This window comes from Xiphophorus maculatus, chromosome 22 (genome assembly GCF_002775205.1).
Source record: "Xiphophorus maculatus strain JP 163 A chromosome 22, X_maculatus-5.0-male, whole genome shotgun sequence".
NCBI classification, from domain to species: domain Eukaryota; kingdom Metazoa; phylum Chordata; class Actinopteri; order Cyprinodontiformes; family Poeciliidae; genus Xiphophorus; species Xiphophorus maculatus.
The window spans coordinates 14,500,269-14,523,131 of record NC_036464.1 but is presented as its reverse complement, the minus strand read 5'-3'; the positions used below and the strand labels follow the sequence as shown (position 1 = coordinate 14,523,131).

Sequence of the window (22,863 nt, the reverse complement as noted above, 5' to 3'; positions counted from 1 at the left end):
CCATGTTTACTAGTAAGTGATGTATTTTGTTTTGACCCTGATGAAACGGGACACACTCCTTCCAAAAATCTTCACTTTTGTCTCGTCATTCCACAGAATATTTTGTTAAGTCATCAAGATGTTTTTGGCAAAATGTGTGACAGGTCTTTGTTATGTTTTTGGTCTCTGGCGTTTTCTTTTCTCTCCCATGGCGGCCATCTTTGTGCATCCTCTTTCTCATTGTTGAATCTTGAACACTGACATTACCTGAAGGAAGTCAAGTCTGCAGTGTCTTCACTGTTCGGAAGTTTTTTTGTCCATTTTTTAGTTTTACAACCCTTTTTCAAGGTTTAGACTGTAAATCCTTCAAATAGAAGTATAAAATTTCAATTCCTTTAAAAAAAAAATTAGCTGGAGCAAAAATGACTAGATCATAAAAGTTTCTGACTCCAGTTTAAATTAATTTCACAAGTTCAGTTCTCCATTTGATTGAGTGAATAATGGATGAATTGCAGTTCCTTCAAAAATGTCCAAGTAAAACTATGAACTATTTTCAGAGGAAATACTTGATGCCCAAAACATTAATTAAAGTCTCCATTTTGGCAACCATTCAGAATTGACAAGTGATCTTGTTTTTTTTTAATAACTTGTGAATCCTGGGTTTTTCAGCTGTTTGCTTTTTCACAGGTTGTAAACTCTGCTGCCATCTTCTGGCGAGGGATGCAATGTCTCCTGCTCCAATTTTCTTTGATAATTTATTTAGAATGACTGTTTATTTCCCCCAAAAATACATTTAAACACACAATATTTTATTGTTAAGCAATACACACACACAGACACAATGTAGTGTTAAAAGGACCACTTTACTCTTGCACAAGACATCCAAAGAGTACATCTTCAATAGAAAAATAAAATCACCTACTTTGGAGAACATTAAATGTAATCAAGCCTCTTTTTGTTTTTTTTTTAAATTTTCTTAGAAACAACCGGAACCAGCACACAGTTCAGAGATGGATTTCAAAATGCTCACTCCTTCAGCTGAACACACATTCATTGAGATTAACTTTGGGTTCATGTCGCGTTTCCTTTCATCAGAGAAATCAGCAAATGCTTGTCACAGTAAAGACAGGATGCACTGTGGCTGGCGGAGCAGTCAGTGGGTGGATACAGTCAGAACAAAGGTCCAAGAGAGGCAGGAGCCATGCATAGCCATACGTGTTAAAAAAAACAAAAAAAACATCAGAAACCTGTTAAACTAGTCAAACAGATGAACCACCAACTGAATGTTAAACATAATTGGAGCAAACAGAGGAGAGGGAGATAAATTTTAACCAAAACCACAAAAAAGCTCCTCCAGACCTTCTCTCTCCAGTCAGTTTATTTTCATTATAGTTCTCTCTGAATTATCCAGCACATAAATAGCATCATTATTGCTTGTTAAAAAAAGAAACAAACTCAAGTACCACTCACACATACTGGCATTTAAATCCACAATACGGCACTTCATTGGCCATGACAAAGCTAAAGCAACAGCAAAACAAAATGTTAGCAACTGAACCTAAGTCAGTTTGGAAATAAGCGCTTCAATGCTTTGTCCTGGTTAAAACGACTCAACGGGAAAAGTCAACAAAACATGGGGGTCAAACTTCACGCAGGGGATCTAAACTTCTCAGTTAAATTATACACATACCTGGGAGACAAAAGGCTCAATTAAAACAGATTCAAGTGACACTTTCAGGGTATATTTACAATTTGAGATCAACATTACAGGTTGGCTTCATCTATCCGAAGTTACTCGTCGGCGCCGTTTGTCTGCGACGTCTGAATGGAATCGCCTGCAGCCTTCTCGCCAGAATCACCTTCTTGATCCTGAAAGAAGTGGCAACAATCAGAGTGTGTGAGCTTATTATAGACGACACACAAAACATGAGCCTATAGAGCCTTATGTTGACCACTGCACACCTTCTTTAATACATCCAAAAGCCCATTGACCGTGGTCATCAAGGAATTGGCTGAGTTGCTCATCAGCTCATAATAGATGGTTTTTTTCTCCTTCACGGCTCTCAGAGTCTCTTCGGTTCGGCTGAGCACGCCCGTCACTTCCTCCAACTCCTTGCTTAGGGATTTGTTGGAGTGTTCTAGCTGAGCTTTAAGCTTTGCATCCTCCTCTGGGAATAAAAATCACATTTAAGGATGAGGGCAAAAAACAATATAGGTTTGGCTTAATTTAAAACATAAATTTAGCAAAATAGAAGAGACGCAGCATAAGAAAAAAGTTGGACAATTTTGTCAGCTTCTGTTTTTTTTAAGCTGAAAAAAAAGTTTAAACATTTGAGATACAAGATGTTAAACTCGTTTAGAGAGGAAGAACAATGGGTTTGCATCATTTATTTACATGCTCTCATTCTTTTCTAATTTTAATAACCGATATATGAATATATTACACTTTTTGGATTCAAACACGCTGCAGATGTTTTGACGGATCAGTGAAGCATTAAATTTTGCTTTAACATAGGAATGAAGATTGAAAGAACTGGGTTTATTATATATACAAAATATGATCATTCTTTCAGTTTCTTTCTTAAATAATGAAATTAATCAATAGCAATACAGTTAATGGAGGAAAAAAGTCAAACAACTATTCAATTATAATTTAAAAAAAAACTTTGAAAAAAAAGCTAAGTTTGTTCTTCATAGTAAATAACTTTTTACAGCATATATGTTTATTATATGCTCAATAATCTTCGTCAGTAATAAAGTAAAGTAAAACCTGTTACATTTGTTTTCCCAGTGAGAGCGATCTTTACCAGAAAGCTATGGTAAAACAAACACCTTTAAGCTCTTTAAAGGGATGGTTCCTTAGCTACAGCAAACACAGTGACTAAGGTTGCGACAAACAGTCATAAACTCTACAGACGCCCAACAAAGATGTGACAGTGTTGGGATGCCTCACTCACGCAAATTGCTAGAACCATCAAAACGTTAAACCGTCGGCTACAAAAAAAAGTTTAATTTGAAACACCGCAATGTGGAGATTAGTGGGTAGTAGGATAAAAACGCTGCGGTTTGAGAACCACTAAAACTTTATGTTCAACAATTCCCGCAGTTTCAAGTGCTTTTATTGAGTTTCCTCCTGCTGTTTGAAGTTTGGTGTAGTGGCAATTAGATCATGCCATGCATTTTTTGTGTTTCAAATTTCTCTCAAACTCACCTCCAGACTATTTCCACAAATTCACATTATAAATTATGCTGGGAGACCTTTACGCCATCTAGTGGTAGGAGTTTTGTAAATTAGGCCTTATTTGTCTCGTTTCCATTCCAAGTAAACAGATTTATATTTACTGTGTGTTATATATTTTAATTAACAGTCAGCATAATTTGTCAAACAACCTGACAGCAATACACTATTTGATTTGACCCCTGTTAGAGTTTGTAGTGATAATGTAGTATTTTTACTTAGCGTTACCTCACAATTTAAACTGTACCACAGTAGTGTTGCGATGCTTATTAAACCCAGTGTGGTCAGTAATAAACTATATGGATCATTTTGCTGCTTTTTAATCTGTAAAATTACATTTTATTGTCAGAAATTACAATGTGACAGTGTTATCTCTAGTATAACAGTAATAAATTCTAAATTGAATGCAAACATTGTCCTGAAGAGAATCTGGTATTGTGCAGCTTGTTTCCTACAAAACTACAAAAAGGCACAATCCACTGTTTACCCATTTTGGCATCCTGAGTTATAAGCTTCTGCTCTATCTCCTCTCGAGCCTTTTCGCTCTTCTCCAGTTTCTGCATCATGCTGCCGACGTCGACCATGGCTCCATTGTACACGATCAGATTACCAGACTCACTCGCCTCTGATGAAGCATGAGCTTTCGGACTGGGAAGCAGAGCTCTGTTGCCTGACGGGAAAAGAAGACAAATAGTTTGCATTAGTAAACGCTTCTGTTTGTTATTAAAATTGGTTGCTTTATTACACTAGACACACGACTCACCTATGAGGTTTTCTATATGGGCTTCATTGAGGGAGGCCGCCGCTTCATCCTTTCCCCTGTCTGTCAGTTTTCGATAGTAACAAGACTCTCTGACCACAGGTTTGTTCAAAAGCTTCTTGATCTAAAAACAGAAATCAACATGAGGCAAAAACCAAGAACAAAAATCTTTAAAAAGGCAGCATCATAATGCTGCCTTTTTTACCCCAGTAAGTTAAAAATATTGGGCTTTTGTTCACCTGTGCACGAGAAAGATGCAGACCCAGAGTGTACAGGATGTCCTCCAGGTCCCTCTCCAGCAAGTAGCCGCAGTGGCTCTGGTCAAAGTAGACAAACGCCATGAGCAGATCCCTGTTCTGGGTCACCATCTGCTTCTTCTCCTGGTGCAGAAAACAAGAATAACAACAATGTTTCTTTACATCAGTAACAAAATGATCCGGCTGCCAGGAGGAAGGCCCAACCTTGTCTTTAGAGGATCTGTCCTTCGATGACCTGCGGTCGTCTCTGCGGTCTCTCCTGTCCCTGTCGTTGGAATCTTCGTCGTCTTTGTCTTACAAAAAGAAAAATAAACATATTAGACATCAGATTTAATAAACACCTGAATTAAAATAAAATAAAGCAGTTTTAAATTTGAACAGAAGAGAAACAAAAGCTGTGTAGATTACCATCGTCGTCGTCATCATCATCCTCTGCATCTTCAGCTTCTAAGGGGTCGTACTCTTCAGCATTGGCTGTGCTGCCCTCGTCTTCATTTTCATCGTCGTCCCGAGACTCCTCCTTTTTGATGGTTTTGTCATCATACTGGGTCAAAACGTAACTCATTATTTTACAGCCACTTATCAAGCATTTAACAGATAAAGAAAAGCATTAAGCTTTTTAAACCTACCTTTCTTTTCTCCTCCTCATCATCTTTGTTCCTTTTTGCTACCGGCTCCTCAATCTCTTCTTCTTTTTCCTTTTTAATGTCCCGTTTTTCAGCATCCTTCTTGTCTGCCTCCCGTTTGACCTTTTTTTCCTTCTTCTCATCCTTTGCAGGAAGAGAAGCGAGCGCTTTGTAGATGCGGTAGCCAAAGTCTCTCTGCAGCATCTCGTTAAACAGCTCAGCAAACAGGGAAACCTGTGAGGAAGCAGGACAATAAACCTCTGCAGTAGTAAAAGTGTGTCCAATTAATCAAACACAACGTTAGAGGTCTTGATGATAAAAGCAGGGAGGGAGGTCTTCGTTCCACCCTTTTATCAAATAAATGTAACTATACTGTAGTTACTATAGTGTTTTCCTTTATTCTCTATCTCAACTTTGTATCCAAGTTTCTCCTTTTTCAAAATATTCCTTTTGAGTCATTAAAAGGCAAAGAGAGTCTTACTTCAAACGAATGCTCCTTGTTGTCTTCCAGTCTGTAGTCCAGCAGCACACTGAGGGACATGATGCTGCAGTCAAATTTGCCATTTTTGGCAGCCCAGTTGGGGTACACCAGGATGGTGGGCTCATCGGGAAGGATGTAGCGCCTTTCTCTCCGCTGGCGCTCAAGCTCTTCCTGCTTCTTTTTTTCATCATCCTATAAAAGAAAAACATCAAAAGTGTTGTTTTTTTTCCTGAAAAAGACTGAAAATCCAATGGAAGTATTCACCCTTTAAACCAGTGTTTCCCAACCCTGGTCCTCAAGGCTCACTGCCCTGCATGTTTTAGGTATTTTCTTGCTTCAGTCCAGCTGATTTCAATTGATGACTGATCAACAGGCGTCTGTTGAACTGCAATCAGTTGAACCAGGCATATTAAAGCAGGGAAATCTCTAAAACATGTAGGACAGTGTGCCTTGAAGACCAGGGTTGGGAAACACTGCTTTAAACCTTAGGCACAATTTAAGCCAAGTAATAGAGAAAGAGCAGTAACACGACAATCATTTTTTACACGATCAGATAAATTAAAAAAAATAGTACATATTAAACTTTCATACAACTTCAAATTCATAAATTCTTCATATTAATTTAGAAAAATTACTCACATCATCAATGAGAACCCTTATGACCGAAGGCTATGTTAAAAAATTCCGCTAAAACATTAAAATCTTCACTAAAACATGTTTTTTTTTCAACTCCTGGGGAAACGAAGAAGCTAAACTATTTTCCTACAATTTTAAATTACTAGTTTTGCCCTCGTGTTCAACATTTAGGCACTTTCATGTGTTGATGTCATTAATAAGTCGTTACCAGATGACTGAAAACGTCTTTAGACCATTTCCTCATGAACAGTCGAGCCAGTACCTCTTTGTCGTCCTCGGTGCGAGGCGGCTCCTCTTCCTCTGCCACTTTAACTTCTGGTTTCTCGGGCTCTTTGGACTCCTCCACCTGCTCCTCCACCTTCAGCTGCTTGGTGAGGCGTGCTATGAGCTGGGACTTTAATCCCTTTGAGCTCAGAGTGCGACAGTCAAGTTCTCTACGGAGGTCATTGACCTACAAGAGGAGCAAACCTAAATATGTTTCATTTTATTGCACATTTAACTTAAAATAATGAAAAATGAAGCAAAACACTGTTTATTCACATGCAACTATAAATATATATATATATAAGAAACTTTGTTCTAGAATCAATTTTCTTCTCATTTTGAACCCTACCTTCATTGATTTCGGGTCAAGTTTAGTCCAATGAGTGGCAATACTGACATCCTTAGACTCTTCGTCGTCTTTTTCCTCTTCCTCCTTGATAGAAAATTATTCAAATAGAGAGAAGGCGGGAGGGGGGGGAGAGGTAGGACAACAGTCAGAGCACATTTCATGGATTTAATAAGCTTTCAAAGTTGATCCGTGCAAGAAGCAAGGTCTCATCTGTCTTTCACTGCCTTGTTCTAGTGAGCTTGGCTGTGTTTAAGTCCACTGCTACTGAAGTGTACACAGGGAAGCTCTCTAGCTCTCATAAAAAAATAAAAAATAAAAAAACCAACAGAAATTTCCCCCAGCTGCCAATCAATCAATCTGTGGAACACAAAAAAGGTCAAAAATCAATGAGAGGTATGACCAAAAGGCGTGTGGGTACATCAGGTGAACTGAGGATAGGGTAGCCCTAACATGCTCTACGTCTGGGGAATTCCCACTTAGGAGTTTTACATGTCTACATCATATAGGAGACTTCTGTCCAAAATACGGCCCTGGAAAAACCAAGTTCTATGTACAGTCCAAATGAGAGCGTTGAATCCAACAATAAGAACAGACAAGCAACAAGACTTTGGGGAGATTCTCTTTTCGTTGTCAGAAGGTATCAAATTGATGTGAAGAACAAAAAAACAAAAATTATAAATATACACATTTCTACAACAAACATTATGTGCACGCAAGTGGCTCCACAGTTTCCAGCTTGTTTTGAAATTCAGAGTTCCAGAGTTAAGAACTGACCGCTGGTTCAAATTGATTAAACAAATTAATAAATAAGCTTTTAAAAGCCCAGTTAGGCCATCCAAGTTAACAGAAAATTAAAATAAAATAAATCACAGCATCAGGACAGCACCTAATCACAAGGTGTTTAGGGAACTGGAAGCTGTTTTGCCATTTGCGACTGGGGCCTGCACAACACAACCTAGTCTCACTGCTTCCACTGTATGTGTCTGCTGGATGTGAGGGAAGGTGGAGGTGCTGATGGAGGAATGGAGGAGTTCGAGCGGAGGAAAAAGGGGGGCAGGTGGAGAAGGAGTAAACAGAAGAAGTCTAGGTGAGGTTTGGTGGAGCATTAATATGCCTGTGTTCGTACTGATGTGTCTGTAGGGTGCGCTGTGCTTTATGTCTGCTGTGTATCTGCGATGTGTGTGTGTTTTCTGTTTTGTAATTCCTGTGCCTTCCTGTGAGAAGCGGAAATGAGAAGAGAAGGATTAGCGGTTCAGTGCCTGTTCTCCATCCGCCTCCTTTCGCTCGGCCGACAGCTTCTCAGCCAGCTGCTCCCGGAGTCGCCGTGACAGCACTTCCCACTCTGAGCGGGTAGGAAGACAATGCCAAACATCCGGAAGAAACAAAACCACTGTCTCCACATGAGCGGGGACTGTCCGCCCCTTGTGTGTCTCCTCCGGCCGATGATAGCGAATCTCTGCAAAACGATACCTGTCGCAAAGGAAGAGGGTGCATTGGAAAGAAACATTCTGGTCACGGCACAGAATCAAAGGCGAGCCTTTCTAGGGCAAGCCTTCTACAGCTACTCCCCTCCCATCCGGTTACTGAATGATCACAGAAATCATTGCATTGACCCGGCTCCCACACAACACTCAGCACAGACAAATGGACCCAGTCTGCAGCTTGTCATCTGTTGTCACAGGTTACGGCAGCCATTTTGAAAACAACAACAACAGACAATAACAAAAAATAATAATAATACCCCAAAACTCAACCCCGTTACAGTTTCAGCCAATTACTGGATGAGCGTTCTGCATTAAACCTAGGATACACTTAATGCACTACATTAGAGTTGTGCAAAGAGAGACAGAATCAAGAGACACTGAAAGCCAGTTAAATATATGAAATATTTAACAGGGAGAATAGAAAATAAATGATGAAATAAAAAAAAGACAAAGTAATGGTCTTCTGCTCCAGGCTACAGCTTCCAGTCACCAAGTCCATGCGTTTGGGTTTTATCACAACAAAACGTATGAGCAGAATCTCACGGAGAGAGCCAAGACAACACACACAAGTTCCAGAAGGATAATGAACAACAAATAATAATAAACTGCAAATTAACAGCAGAATAATAATAGTAATGCAGAAGAGAGACAAGTAATATTGAACAAGCTTTATGTAGAAAAAAATGAAATGTATCATTTATATAAAATTTAATAGTTAAACTAACTCTTAAGCTTAAATATTGTAAATAGGGGATAAATGAAAGTTCTGAGAAGAGCAGTACTTACCACTGAGTACACAGACTAAGGTCTATGCCTGTGAGTGCCCTGCAACAGCGTATGGCTGTCTTTATGAGGACAGACGGGTCCTTCTCTGGGTCCGCTCCGTCCAGAGAGGGAGACCAATGACCTCCAATTGCCATGGCCTCGTCTTTACCTCGCATGCCCACCAAAAACTGAAGGCGAAGAGGAAAGGGAGCAAAAGAAAGCACAACAGTTAGGTTGAAATACGGAAGAGAAAAATGCTGAAGAGGTTAAGAGAGTGGAAACCGGAGACAATAAAGACATAAAAAGAATCAAAAAAGGCCATCAGGTGGGAGAAATATTCATACCTCAAAGAATCCACAACTACAAAGTAAAATCATTTTTAAATTCAAAGAGCCAAGATCAGTCATTATTTTTCCACACAGCTGCTCAGCAATGGAACAGCTTCTATACATCATGGTGAAAATGCAGAGAGGGTCTGACATACCTTAATGAGCCTAGCAGGATGTTGGAAGGAGTCTCTGACTTCCTGGGGGTCCTCGGCCAGAGCACACGACTTGTGGTAAAGCTCCTCTAGACTGGGGTTAGCAAGCAGCATGACCTGAAACAAAGACAAACACCACTTTGGGTTCTTTTGTTTAGAAATACACAGCTGTACATTAATCTAACTGAACCCCAATAAGACAGCCGAGAGCTTGCCTGTCTTCATCTTTGAAACTTCAGCAGGTTGTTTTAGACTCTGATCACGAGTCAGATTGATTTGTTTAGCTAGCATTTATAGACAGAATAGCTTTGAGTGTTATTGATGTTTCCTGACAGAACATAACATAAAAACTGTTCCACAGTTTTAACCCGTCAACAAAAACAAAATGTCTTCAGAGAGGAACCTTAAAATATTCTTTACATTAACTACTTTATAAGCTTAAAAAAGCAGCATATATTCAACATATTTATCAGTAAATATTGTACCTTTGCGCTGTATGTGTGGTTAACGTCAGGAGGGTCCAGCACAGCTGTGTTCTTGACTGGAGGATCTACTTCTTTGTGCAAGATGTGGAAGTTACAGACGTTACTGAACAGGAAGGGTCTTGTAAGAGGGAAGGCGTCCACCCAGGTGAAAACCGCGTTAAAGAAGTCACTGGGAATGTAGAGACTCTGATAGCGCCGCCGCAACTCCATCAAGTCGCAGCTGGAGCTGAAAAAGAAAATAAAGAGCAGTTGAAACATCAGCAATCACATTCTTGACATATTCAGAATCACATTCTGAATACTGGTAAGTATTCTTGATCTATTCCCGCATTCAACGCAATAAGCAGCGATCATATTCACCCATCTAAGCTGAACTTGGAAAACTGGACCGTGTAGCGTGGGAGCACTCTGCGTGGACGTCTGGGGGAGCGTTCCCGTCTCGGTGAGCGGTCTCGAGATCGTTTGCGGGTGGGAGAGCGTTCTCTAGATCGCCTCCGCTCACGGTCTCTGTCTCTGCTGAAGAATTGCATGAAAACACTCCAGTGATTAAATCATGTGACGGAGACAGAGGCAACAGCTACATTCAGACTGTAAAACGTCGCACCTGCGTTCTTCCTTAGTCCGGAGGATGAGTTCAGGACCTCGATCGTTTCGGGTGGTGAAACGAGTCGGAGGCTCGATTCGTCGGAGGGTCTGCGGCTGCGGCATTATTCTCACAGGGGGCTGAAGCAAACCGCCAGCAAATACATCTGGACACAGAGGGAAACACTCATCACATCACAAAAAGAGGAAGCTTCTTTATGGGTTTAATGTTTTACAAACTGAAATTAAAATCAGATCTAAAAAATCATAGTGAAAGTAAGCAATCTGCATCAACTTCTAAACCAAAAGCATGAGATTGTACCTTTGGTTGGAGGCTGAGGGAGCAGAGGCTGAGGGGGGTTCTGAAGGAGAGGCGCCAGAGAGGCAGCAGACAGCTGGGCTTGCAGGAGGGAGGGTGGGGGGGCCTGGGCTTGAACACTGAACGTGGTTGGGGGAGGTAGCGACTGCAGCATGGTTGGGGCTGACTTGATCATGTTAGAAGCCTGAGCCTGGCTCTACACCAAACATGGAAAAAAGAAAACGCATGAAAAGATTTTTAAATCTGGGAAAGAAATGTCTTTAAAAAAAAAAAAAAAACGTCGAACAGAATGAACCTCGAACTTGCCAAAGACTGCACAAAACAACTGCTAAAACAGATAGACTGTGGATCAGTGATTATTCAGAAGACAGAAGCTGGGAGAAAGTCTGACAGGGCTGCTTGAAACAAAGACCTGGAGAAATCTCGTTTTTCATACAGGATGTCCTAAAACAGAAGAAGAGCTTTAGATTTCATTCTGTCTTGTTCTTTATCCTAAACTTTAAACATAATTATGAAAACTAATATTTTTGCATTTTGTAATTTGATGATTTACCTCCAAACAGAACAAGCAATGCTTATCTTTTAAAGTGAATGCTGCAGATGTCAATGTACGGAAGTTCAATGCTAAAGTGCGGAATGTGATTTTCTTTTCTACAACAGTTGTGAAAAATGTATCACATTAATATTAGCAAAAAAAATGTAACATCTTCTATTTTTTCCAAGGTGTAAAACGTACTGATATTTATTCTATTTTAATCAATCCCAAACACTTACAACAGACTAAAATACATGAAAACAAAAACAGATGTGTTCATAACTACTAAAACCATAACAAAAACACTGCTTAGCATAAAAGGTTTTTCAATGCTCCTTTTAGGAGAGACCGCACAAATTTTAACCAGAAGTGATTAAGTTCTGTTGAAAAAAAAAAAAACATTATCCCCAAATATAGCCCTAGCAGAAATGTGGTAGAACTGGAACATTTGGGGTCATTATTTATTTTTACCCTCAGTCTCGGTTATCACACCTTTAAAGTTCACCATAACCTCTAATGTGTTAGAACTCTAAGGTGTTAACACAGTTCCTACTGTGCAATAGTGCGTTTATCAACAAGGTGTGAATCTATGATTGTTTTATACCACATTGTTAGGCAACATCAGCTATTTTTTTTCTTTGCAGCGATACATCTCATGGGCAATGGTCTCGACTTATCAAATAAAATGTCACCAATGTGCCAGTGAAAAATGCTAAATGCCATGTCATCCCACATTCTCAGTCCTGCCAATAACCAGTGCAGTGTATAGTTTGGTGTATTTTCCTAGTGTGAAATAAATACACCAAGTATTTTTATAGTTTCTTTTTACATATTTGATTAGAATTGTTTTTAATATAAATTCTAATCACTTTTTAAATTACTATTATAAAATATAACTTAAAATAATTTATTAAAATGTTATACATCACCCTCATCTTTATGATTGTCAAATTCATCAATCTACTTTGCTCCTCAAGCAAACATTTCAAACATTTCTGTCAAACATTTCAATTTGACAGAAACTGAAATGTTTCTGTCAAGAAAGCAACCAGAGGGACCGTGCAGCAGCCCTGCTGTGGAGGACACTGCTGCAAAAAATCCCCTAAGGACTCATAGCCAAGTAAACTCACTTTTAGTTGGTTGTTATCATCCCACTTCATTATTCAAATTATTGAATAGTGACTAAAAGTCAATGTTTTTTTAAATAAAAATATTTTGTACCATTGTCTGTGGGTTTACAAAGGAAGTCCCCGGCCAGAATCTAATGTGATTTAGGGGGCACCGGCATAGAAAGGTTAGGGAACCCCTGGTATAAATAATCATGGATATGCTTCAAAACCAAGAATATATTGCATGCAAGTTTAACAACTGGGTAAATCTTTCTTAAAAAGGACAAACAATAATATCTGTGTCTATTAATGCATGCAGTTGATAACAGTTTCTGTTCACATGACATAAATTGGTCTAATAAGTCATTTTTAGGTCTATAAAGCTTTATGGGTAACTCAATGCATTTTGAATCAGTGCAAAACTGTGGCAAGGGTGATCAGAAAAGAACAGCAAATCTAATCTGATTACTCTAACCCACTGTGCAACTAAAACCTCAGTGGAATCCATGAGAACCTATGTTAAAATAACATAATAGAAATAATCAAGGTTTCAGTTACTTGAGGATTTCCTTCACAGGCTGAAATCCCTCAAACTGTGAGGAACTGTCGGTGAAAATCTTTGAATTTATAAACCGTCATGCCTTTGACTTGTTTTTACACCTTTTTCTGCAGAAATGATTCCTCATCAGCAACATTTGCGGTACAAACAATGACTACATTTTACATTAACATCTAAGGAAACATTAGGCCCCACTCCATAATGACAGTAAACCAGCAGCTTCTGTAGGAGAAATATAGAAACAAAATTGAAAAAAAACCACTGTTAAGATTGTTATCACCCATTAATACTGCACATAAAACAAAAGTCACAAAAACAGACACAAAAATCTAATGGGTGAGCAAGAGTGTGTATTTCAGGACTAGATGGTTACATTTTGTCTGTTGTCCGCAGCAGAGTGCATATCTGTGTAGCGGAGCTGCATTCCTGGCTCACTGTAAAGGCTGCCGAGCTGTGGGGAAGCTTGAGGTAAAGGCTGAGGCTGCTGCTGAAGCTAGGAGGGATTGAGAACACAACAGTAAAAGGTCAGAGAGATAAAAGGATTTAAAAAAAAAAAAAAAAGAAAAACAGCGATGCAGTATAAACGACAAGGTAAAGGTCTTCCAAAGTTTAAAATGAACCTGGGAAATCCTGTTCTGGATATTTAGAAATAAAATAAGTAAGCTGGCATTTTCCAGGCATGCTGGAGAGGACAGTCAGCAAACTTTACAAGATCTACTCAGAGCAATAAAGACAAATAAACTTAAGCAAATAGCCAGACGAACTCTACTTAAGAGACTCAACCAGTCGCAAATAAGTTGGTTTTATATCCCCTTTTTTAAATAATGTGCAACAACATCTGATTTAATTAAATGTAATTAAAAGGTAATAATTCATTGAAACTTGTCAACTTTTCTATATATGAAGTTTAGTGTTTTAATAATTTGTTATTCATGAAAATGAGAAAATAAAAAAGAGCAAAACAAGAATGACTTAAATGCATTTTGAAATGAAAATTACTAGCAGAGCACATAAAGCTGTGAATGCTCTCACCGACTGATTTGCCAGCTGAGGTAAAGTCTGGATGCGTTGGGCGTTCCACTTGAAGGGCATGTTAGGGTTGTACACAGCTTCCACTAGGACCCTGTCACCGACCTGGGGAGTTTTTCCTTTCACAGCACTATGGAAGGTTTAAAAAAGGACATTTACACACAAAGTGTAACATTATAGTAGCTTAAAATAGATAGAACTATATCTAGTATTTCATTTCTACAAGGTAACAGACCGTCTGACAATAACACTTCCCCACCTTAGCTGAAAGAAGACATCTTCATCTACAAAGCCAAACGTGTCATGTAACTTATTGACAACACCAGTGAAGACTCGCTGCTTCTGAGGCTGCGTCTGCTGTTGGTGGCTTGAACGTGGCGTTGGATACGACACAGTAATCTGGGCCGTTTGCTGAGGGTTGGACAAGCTCAGGCTGGTGGGCAATGCGACGGGGGGCTGAAGGTTATATGGAGATAATTAAAAACTCTCAACTTTATAGACACATTGTTTGCTACAAGGACAGAAAGTGACATATAATAGTAATAAATGTTTTCCTACTTCTTTAAAATCAACAGAAAACATTAAAAGAAAAACACTAAAGCAGTTTGTATGGTATGTATGGTCTGGATTTACCTGAGAGATCAGCGCCTGCTGAGGCTGAGGGAGCTGTGAAATGAACAAAATGTGATCATCACAAATGTGATCATTTTCTTAACTTAAAGCAAAGTTGTCTTGTCTCTCTTATTGCATTTTGACAACTCTTATTTATACATGATCTTACATATTAGCATAACAAAATGAATAAAACAAAGCTAAGTTATAATACGCTGCTGCAAGAAATCTAAAATAAAAATGTAGAATACCTTCTTCTTCAGACAAAACTTAGTCCAGATACTCAAAAAAGTGATACAAGACTGTTCTTCACCTGATGAGGTACATTATACAGTTGTTGAGGTGGTTGCTGGGGAGGTTGCTGTTGTTGCTGCTGCTGCTGCTGTTGTTGCTGCTGCTGCTGATACTGCTGAAGTGCTGAATTGATCTGTGACTGCAAACAATGACAGGATCATAGCCAGTGGTTAAAGTGTTACAATAGACAGTGACAAAATGAACAGATCTTTGCCCGAGGTCTGGACAACTATTGTGACTGACCTGCTGTAGAGCTGCTGCTGCGGCGGCCGCTGCAGCTTGCTGCTGCAAAGCAGCAGTTTGCTGAGACAGCTGATAGTTTGCTGCAGACTGGTTACTGAGAGAAGCTGCAGCCAAGGCTGACTGCTGAGAGTACACAGAGGGGGACGCTCCAAGGAGAGACGGCTGTTGCACCCCTAGAGCTGCAAGAGTTAAACAATAATAAATATAATAACAATGAGGAGACAGATGCCGCTACATATATAATGTTACTGTAAAAGAGAATCAATTCAGACCCAACAGTAACTGTTATCTTTAAAAGTACATCAATACTGCTGATTAAGAGATCACCAATAGTGCTTGCTTTTATGTTTTAATATATAAACCTTCACCCAACTATCAGCTTTCCAATTGCTGGTAAATGCATACAAATTTAATTCAGATTGGTCCAATCATATTATATAATCAATAGGTAGAAAAAAAAAAAATCAAAGAAATTTAAGACCGTCTATTAGAAACAAAATGTGCCAAAGTGAAACATCTTAGTCATTTTCTGAGAAACCTACGAGCAAGTGTTTATCTGCCCGGAGGCTTCGGCTTGCCTTACTTACAGTGTAGGCTGTTGAGGTCAAGAGACTGTCCTGAGTGACCCGGTTGAGACACAGCTGTGGCAGCAAACTGAGTTGCCCACGGTGGATTTTTCTGTCCCCCGAACTGGGCCATGACTCATTCAGGGTTAGGGCTGACTCTGTTTACCAGGTCTCTGTTTGCTGCTGAAAAACATAAATCAAATATGAGACAAACTGAAGTCCAAAACAAATGTTTAGCATGGTATAAAGCACAATTACCTTATAAATAAAATCATTTGCATCACAATCAAGAGATTAGAGTGGTGACATGACCATTACTTTTGATGTAAATAAAGGATCAATTTAAAACAAAGTTAGCAAGATAAAATAACTATTATCCATAGTTTTAACGTGCTTACCGCTTATCATGTTATGTTAATTTAATTTTGTTATAAACAATGCTAGTTATAGTGTTTTTATGCTCATCAAAGACAATTCTGAAGATAAGAAATATATACTTTTTAAGCTTAATGAATATGCCATGTTCATTAATTTTCTTATAGAATGGAATAGAATAGAATAGAATAGAATAGAATAGAATAGAATAGAATAGAATAGAATAGAATAGAAGTACTTTATTCATCCCAGCAGGGAAATTACTTCGCAGTTACAGCATAGAGACAAGACACAATATCTCTAATCAAATTAGTGTTTACTAATTTGATTAGTAAATTTGATTACACATCACTGATTTGATTAATTTTGTTTACTAATATTAGTAATGTCAATGGATACACAATTTGAACTGTATTAAAAGGAAGAAGTGAGTATGAAAAATGACCACATGTAGCTTCATTGGGTTTTTATTTGCTGTGTTGGTTATCTTTTAATAACAAAGATGGAAATGTTTGGGTATAGGTGAGCAACGTTTTAAATTTAGTCATCTATAATTTTGCAAATACTATGTTGTGCCATTGGAGTTAAAAAAAGGTCCATTAACCTCAGAGTCAGTAATTAAATTTAGCCAAATAAAGTTTATTTACATAAGGAAGTGGAGGTGGTAGTACTCCACTGAAATCGGTGTGGGTTTTAGCCACAAGATGTCCCCGGATATATGCAGTTACTGAGATTGTTTACAAGTAAAACAGCTTCTTACAGTGCACTACAGAGGGAAACAGAGAGGCTCGGCTTTAAAACCAACAACAACAACAAAAAAACATTTAAACTATTATACGGAACGGTTTTATTTTACTGCAAGTGTACTTCAATCGCATTAAAGAAATTCGATTAAATTATAGATAATTTCATAAATAATTTACTGAAATAACGCAGACAAAGCAGCTGTTAAAAAGCTCGCAAATTAAACAGGCTTTAGAGTGGCAAATCACAAAATGATATTTATTGCACTATTTTTTCATAATTTAGACAAATATGGCCTAAATATATGAAAGCTCCTAATACATTTTATAAATAGTTTTCTAAGGTTTCAACAGAGGTTGACACAGCAGCGAACTCGACGCTCAATCTAGCTAACATTAGCCACGGACTGACAGTTGAGCAGCCTTAGCAGGTAAAGTAGCACGATTTCTCACATTTGTCCGGCGAAAGCTAAAGCGGCAATGGTTGCAGTGATTGGCATGTTATTAAATATTTTTGCACGCAACGTTCTTGTGACTGTCCTTACATTATCCAAACGCACCTTATTCAGCTCTAAGCACATTCAACAGTGGGACTGCAACTGCACAACAGACAGCTAGCATCTCCAGACCGTTAGCTTTGTTGCCATGTTAGCCTCGTGCTAGTTCAATAACGAGCGCGAGGCCCTGGCAGTTAGCAGTAAACGAGAAAAGGTTGAAACCGCGAAAAATCGAGGTAAAACAACAGTGTCCGTCCTGTCCGCTTTAATAATGACTATAATCAATGATCAGAAAGCGAAATTAAATATTGGCTAAATAAAATACTATAACACTCACCGATGTACCTCTGGCGATTGTTAATGCAAATTGCGCATGCGCAGGAAGGCTACCCTGATCCATGTGGCAAAGTCAGCATAAATTGGTTTACCTATTTACTGTATTTGGGATAATCTTATGCTCGTTTGTTCTTAAGCCACTTTACAGTACTATTTATATTTCACTCAGTTAAATTTCTCAACGTATGACCTCCAACATATTAGATTTGTTTTAAAATTACAATTAAATTGACAATTGTTTGACGATGTTTAGGAAAAGTTTCCACAAACAGTTCCTCTCCGGAGTATGAAAAGTGGGAAAATTACCTGAAGTCAGATTACACTTTGAGTTTTGGAAATATGAGAAAAATGGTCAGTTCACCTTTAAATGTCAACTTAACCTTTGATGACTTTGGCTTTATAGCAGCAGGCAAATAGATAATAGATACAAATACTTATAGTTGGCTCAAAAAGCTATATTTTAAAATCTGTGCACAGATTTCAGCTTTCGCTTAATATAGAAGATCATTAAGGAGAGGCTTCATCCTTATTTAACTGCAAAAGCATGTCTGAATAAATCCTGAGGAAACTACATTCATGTTCTTATCAAAATCAGCTGTTTCATTGTCACATAGGTATTACTTTACTCTGCAGCTCTCACAGTCAGTCTGCTGTTTTTAAAAAAAATCTGTGCAGCTCATTTTTCTTCATGATAAACCATCTGAGATGAGGGATAGACACAATAGAAAAACAGTCAAAGTAAATTTTAATGTGATATAGTAAAATTACAAAGTGAAACACAATGCATATTAATAACCTTTGGGGTTTCATATGATAAACCGACTATCACACAATAGATAATCTAATCATTTTTCTCCATTCATTTATTTAAATAATGTAATAATTTCCTAAGTTTAACCTTCTTTTATAATGTTTGAAGCAGGAGCAAATGCAAATAACTGGCTAATTTTCCTGGAGGAAATAAACCACTGTCATCAACTTTCACAAAATCATCATCATCATCTTAGCAAAATATTCTTTCTTAATGTACAATATTTATAAGAAATAAATACAACACTACATTTACAACAATCAGAAAAAAAACTTTTCTATAGCAACAAAAACAACATTTTCTGTATACAGTATGTCATCTTTGTTTAGGAACAGGGGCATAAAGTATATTAATGCAAATTACAGTAAGAATATTTAGTTCAGAGGCAAAAGAAACTCTGGAAATAATTTTCTCTCTGCATGTTTTTCATTCAGTATGAGCAACAACAGAAATACTGTTTTCTCACATGTTTACAGATATTTCTCTTCTGACAGAATTCATAAGCAAGTTGTTTGTCGCTGACGTTCTTATTCTTGTAGCTTACGCTCCACTTCTTCAAAAACCTTTGAATTAATTTCATCCACTTCGTCTTCCACCTAGGCAAAAGATGAAACATTAGTAATGTAATTGTGACTGTGTTGCCTTACACTATAAGACCTAAACATATAAGAAAGTTGTAAGACAAAGATTTTAGAGCAAATGTAACCCCCCTTTAATAATTTGAAAAATATTTTTGATAGTGGTTTGTATGTTGCTTTGTTTATAATTTACGTAACTTTAAACTTGCAATTGATCATTTCTTTATTGTTTATTGAACGAATGAATGTTGGTGCAGCTTTTGTTGTAACCACATTCTCATTTAAACTTATATAGTAACAAACAAAGTATTAATTGCTTATCACAGTTATTTCACATCTTTAGTCCCAGAGGTATTGTTAAGTTCAACTAGATTAAAGAATTTTAAGGCAAGGAATTTAATAAATATCGTGTTCTTATTGAGTTGAACAGTATGTTTCTACTGCTTTCCTCTGTGGCAAAAATACTGGTTAAATTCATTTTATTATGAATTTACATCATAAGTCATTTATTTTATTGTTATTGTCTTAATGTATAGCATTAAAAGGTATTAAACACGCTTTTCATTAAGCCCATGTTTTGTTTTTAAAATGTTTCCATTGGTATGATGTAATATTTCAATCTTAAATGTCATGTTTTAATTATCTGTAAGTGGGAAAATGTAACAAAAATAAAAGTTTAAAACATCATTCTAAAAGTACAAAAAATATATAATCTGTTTAATTTTATGAACTGTGTCACTGAAATAAATGAACCTTTTAGTAATGTAATGGGTCTGTATCTGAAAGAAATGATATCTTTTGCTAAGGTTACTTTTAATTCATGAATGTGCCATTACTAAAATATCTATATAAAAAACTTCTTGTGTGCCCATAAAATAGCTTTTAAAAATAGTTCTATTGTATCAACTATAAAAAAAAAAATGCAAACTGCTTTTTACTCACACACAAACCCAAATTGCAGGTGAAAAAAAAAAAAAAGTTATTTAGTTAAACACCTGCTCCACGTTGTCCACTTCTGGTATATAGAACTGCAGCATGTTCTGAATTCCGTTTTTCAGAGTAACCGTCGAGCTGGGACATCCTGTGCAGGATCCAACCAGCTTTAACTTTACAGTGCCGTTCTCAAAGCCTTTATAGATGACGTCGCCTCCATCCTCTTGCACTGTAGGTCTTTGTGAGGTAAAGAGATAACACACATTTAATCAGAACAGAGGCATGGAGGACAGACTGATTAAAATTTTTTATCTCATAACAGCAGAAGGAAAACTGTCAGCAGGACATGTATTTTTTTTTCTTTTCTTATCAGTATCTGCATAATCACATAGTGATTTACTTGGGTGAAACAGATACATGCAGACAGTGACAAGTTTGTAGGTTTTGTACCTAATTCTGGTGTCCAGAAGCTCCTTTATCATAGATACAATATCATCATCATCTTCAGAAAGAGCTGTTCCAAAGGAAACATAAAATATTGTAAAATGTCAAAGTGTTCATACAAGCCACAACCTGGACATGGCTGTTAACAAAAACTCACTGCTTTCACGGTGCACGGCTCCTGTTGATATTGGGTCCCCACTCTCAAAGAACTTGGAAATAGCATCTAAAACATGCCGCTTAATGTCCGTCCACTCCACATCCTCGTCCGTCTGACAGTAAAAATAAGACATCTCGTGTGATCCTCCTTACAAACAATACTCTCACTGAGATGAGCTGTATATTTAGTGCTTACTTTAGTGACAGTAATGAAGTCAGGGCCAAAGAACACACTTTTCACTCCCTCAATTTCAAACAGGTCCCTGAAGGAGTCACAAATGTTTAGTTAAAGAGTAAAAATAGAAACACATTAAAGTCATAACCAGCGTGTTGTGTTTTTTTCCAGACAAGTGCTAATAATATTTAATCTTTAGAACTATATCTGGTTATAATGTAATGGGCATTGATCCTGACAGAGTCAAAATGAGGACAGCAATGATCATACTCAATCAGCCACAGGATTAAAATTATGACCTGGCAATAATCCCCAAAAAACACTATTCTCGGGTTTTTACTTGGACTGCTGCTTTGATCTTTACACATGGCAGCAAAATGGGTGAACCAAATGTTAAACTTCTCTAACATTGAGTGATTTAGTAGTTTATATCTGGACAGGCTGGGGATATTTTGGCAGCAGAAAGAAGAAGAACCAATGAACAGTAAAGGCAGCTGATTACTATTTTTGCTTAATGTGTGTACATACGGTATGCTTTTTGACAAATAATGCAAGTGTATTTTAAAATGTGCAATTTATGTTTGTATTTTGTCTCTTTTTTAAAAAAAAAAGTTTTTCAATCATTGCTTTAGTGTTCTAACAGTAAACATATTTAATTCAGTTGCTGGTCATCAGAAGTGTTAATTGTGATATGAATAATTATTGATTCAACTTGAATACTATATTATTGTGTTATTTAATTTTATGTTTTGGGCATACTATTTAGAACCAGTGTGTCAGAGTACAGCAGTATATTTGACCCATTACCTGGCTAAAGATGAAGATCCAGCTGAGCTCGGAGAAGGAAAGTCCTGCGTACCGCTTCCAAGCACAGGCTTCCCTGGGAGGAATTTCAAGCTTTTTGGGTTTGGAGTTTCTTGAGTCTGGATGGACAGGTTCCTCGCTGAAAAACGTCACAAAACAAGCTGCGTGGTTGGGTTTAACACTTTCTACTTGAATGACAGGATGATAAAGTCTGTCATACGTCTCACCTGAGAAGTATGTAGTTCCTGTCCCTGGCTGACTCTGAACTCCCCTGAAGCTTAATACTGTGGTCTGTGAACGATCTGGTAGCCTGGTAGAAACGTGAAAAGTTTGTCATACATTTTTTTTAGCTGGGAGACATGACGACCACTCTTTAGTTGTAAGGTTCGAATGTAAAATAATATTAATAATAATAATAATAAAGGCTAGAAAAATAATTCTGCTCATACTAAGCCCGACAATCTGTGCTAGCTGACTACTAGCCGATAACTTAAACTCTTTAGATTGTCAAGAACATATAACATAAATGTTACAAAGTGATATTACAGGGATTAAAATATTTTTAAATCAGTTCTGATATAAACACAAATGAATTTGCGCGTTAATACGGTCGATTGCTTCGTAGTTAGGTAGTTAGCTTGCTAAATCTCCCACGTACAAAGATGCGGCTAATGGTAGGCGTTACACAGGCCTTTGCTACGCATTACATCTGTTATATCAGTTAGATAACACATTTAACACACCATGAAAAACAGGTAAAACAAGTCAAACCTGAAGAGAGCTTTGTTTCGGGCCCGTAATAACCGTTGAAGTCCCCATCTGATGTGCGCCGACATTTTGTTTGTTTTGAAGTTGAGGACCCCATTTGGTCCAAGTCACACATGCCTGATCAGAGCAGTCTGTCATCATATGCTTTATTTTAAATTAAAAATCACTGTAGGGCAGTAAACGTAAAAATAAATAAATAATAATAATAACTGTTGGGGAAAAAATTCTATCTATCTATCTATCTATCTATCTATCTATCTATCTATCTATCTATCTATCTATCTATCTATCTATCTATCTATCTATCTATCTATCTATCTATCTATCTATCTATCTATCTATCTATCTATCTATCTATCTATCTATCTATCTATCTATCTATCTATCTATCTATCTATCTATCTATCTATCATCTATCTAATATGTGTTAATACCAAATCAAATACAAAGGGAAAGTTGTTCATTACATTTTTTTTCATCACTGATTTACAGGAAAAGTTGAGCAAGTATAGTATTTTGGGGCACAATCCTAAGCTGGTGTTCACCTACCAAACTTTTATACATTTGTAACAATAAAAAAACTTTCCACA

The 22,863-nt window shown here is 37.4% G+C and overlaps 2 protein-coding genes across 5 annotated transcripts; both read right to left on the bottom strand.

Moving 5' to 3' along the window:
• Positions 1-823: 823 nt before the first annotated feature.
• ccar1 (cell division cycle and apoptosis regulator 1) lies at positions 824-17,697 on the bottom strand. Of its 4 annotated transcripts, none has more exons than XM_023327514.1 (26): positions 17,606-17,697; positions 15,675-15,836; positions 15,088-15,266; positions 14,864-14,983; positions 14,572-14,604; positions 14,198-14,394; positions 13,942-14,068; positions 13,283-13,402; positions 10,710-10,902; positions 10,410-10,554; positions 10,166-10,321; positions 9,806-10,031; positions 9,324-9,437; positions 8,861-9,027; positions 7,850-8,060; positions 6,591-6,674; positions 6,240-6,428; positions 5,342-5,533; positions 4,864-5,094; positions 4,643-4,778; positions 4,439-4,527; positions 4,217-4,357; positions 3,981-4,101; positions 3,705-3,887; positions 1,942-2,147; positions 824-1,848 (listed from the first exon to the last, which is right to left on the bottom strand). In XM_023327514.1, the coding sequence occupies exons 2-26, from the start codon at positions 15,784-15,786 to the stop codon at positions 1,771-1,773; spliced, it is 3,750 nt and encodes a 1,249-aa protein (XP_023183282.1). In that variant the 5' UTR covers positions 15,787-15,836; positions 17,606-17,697; the 3' UTR covers positions 824-1,770. The 4 variants fall into 4 exon arrangements, with proteins under 4 accessions (XP_023183282.1, XP_023183284.1, XP_023183283.1 ...); XM_023327516.1 differs by having other exon boundaries at positions 10,166-10,318; XM_023327515.1 differs by lacking the exon at positions 17,606-17,697 and adding an exon at positions 17,332-17,350.
• A 635-nt stretch (positions 17,698-18,332) lies between these two features.
• LOC102231245 (NFU1 iron-sulfur cluster scaffold homolog, mitochondrial-like) lies at positions 18,333-22,383 on the bottom strand. Its single transcript, XM_005801570.3, has 8 exons — positions 22,277-22,383; positions 21,733-21,815; positions 21,509-21,644; positions 20,723-20,789; positions 20,528-20,639; positions 20,377-20,440; positions 19,989-20,163; positions 18,333-19,011 (listed from the first exon to the last, which is right to left on the bottom strand). The coding sequence occupies exons 1-8, from the start codon at positions 22,339-22,341 to the stop codon at positions 18,943-18,945; spliced, it is 771 nt and encodes a 256-aa protein (XP_005801627.1). The 5' UTR covers positions 22,342-22,383; the 3' UTR covers positions 18,333-18,942.
• Positions 22,384-22,863: the final 480 nt, after the last annotated feature.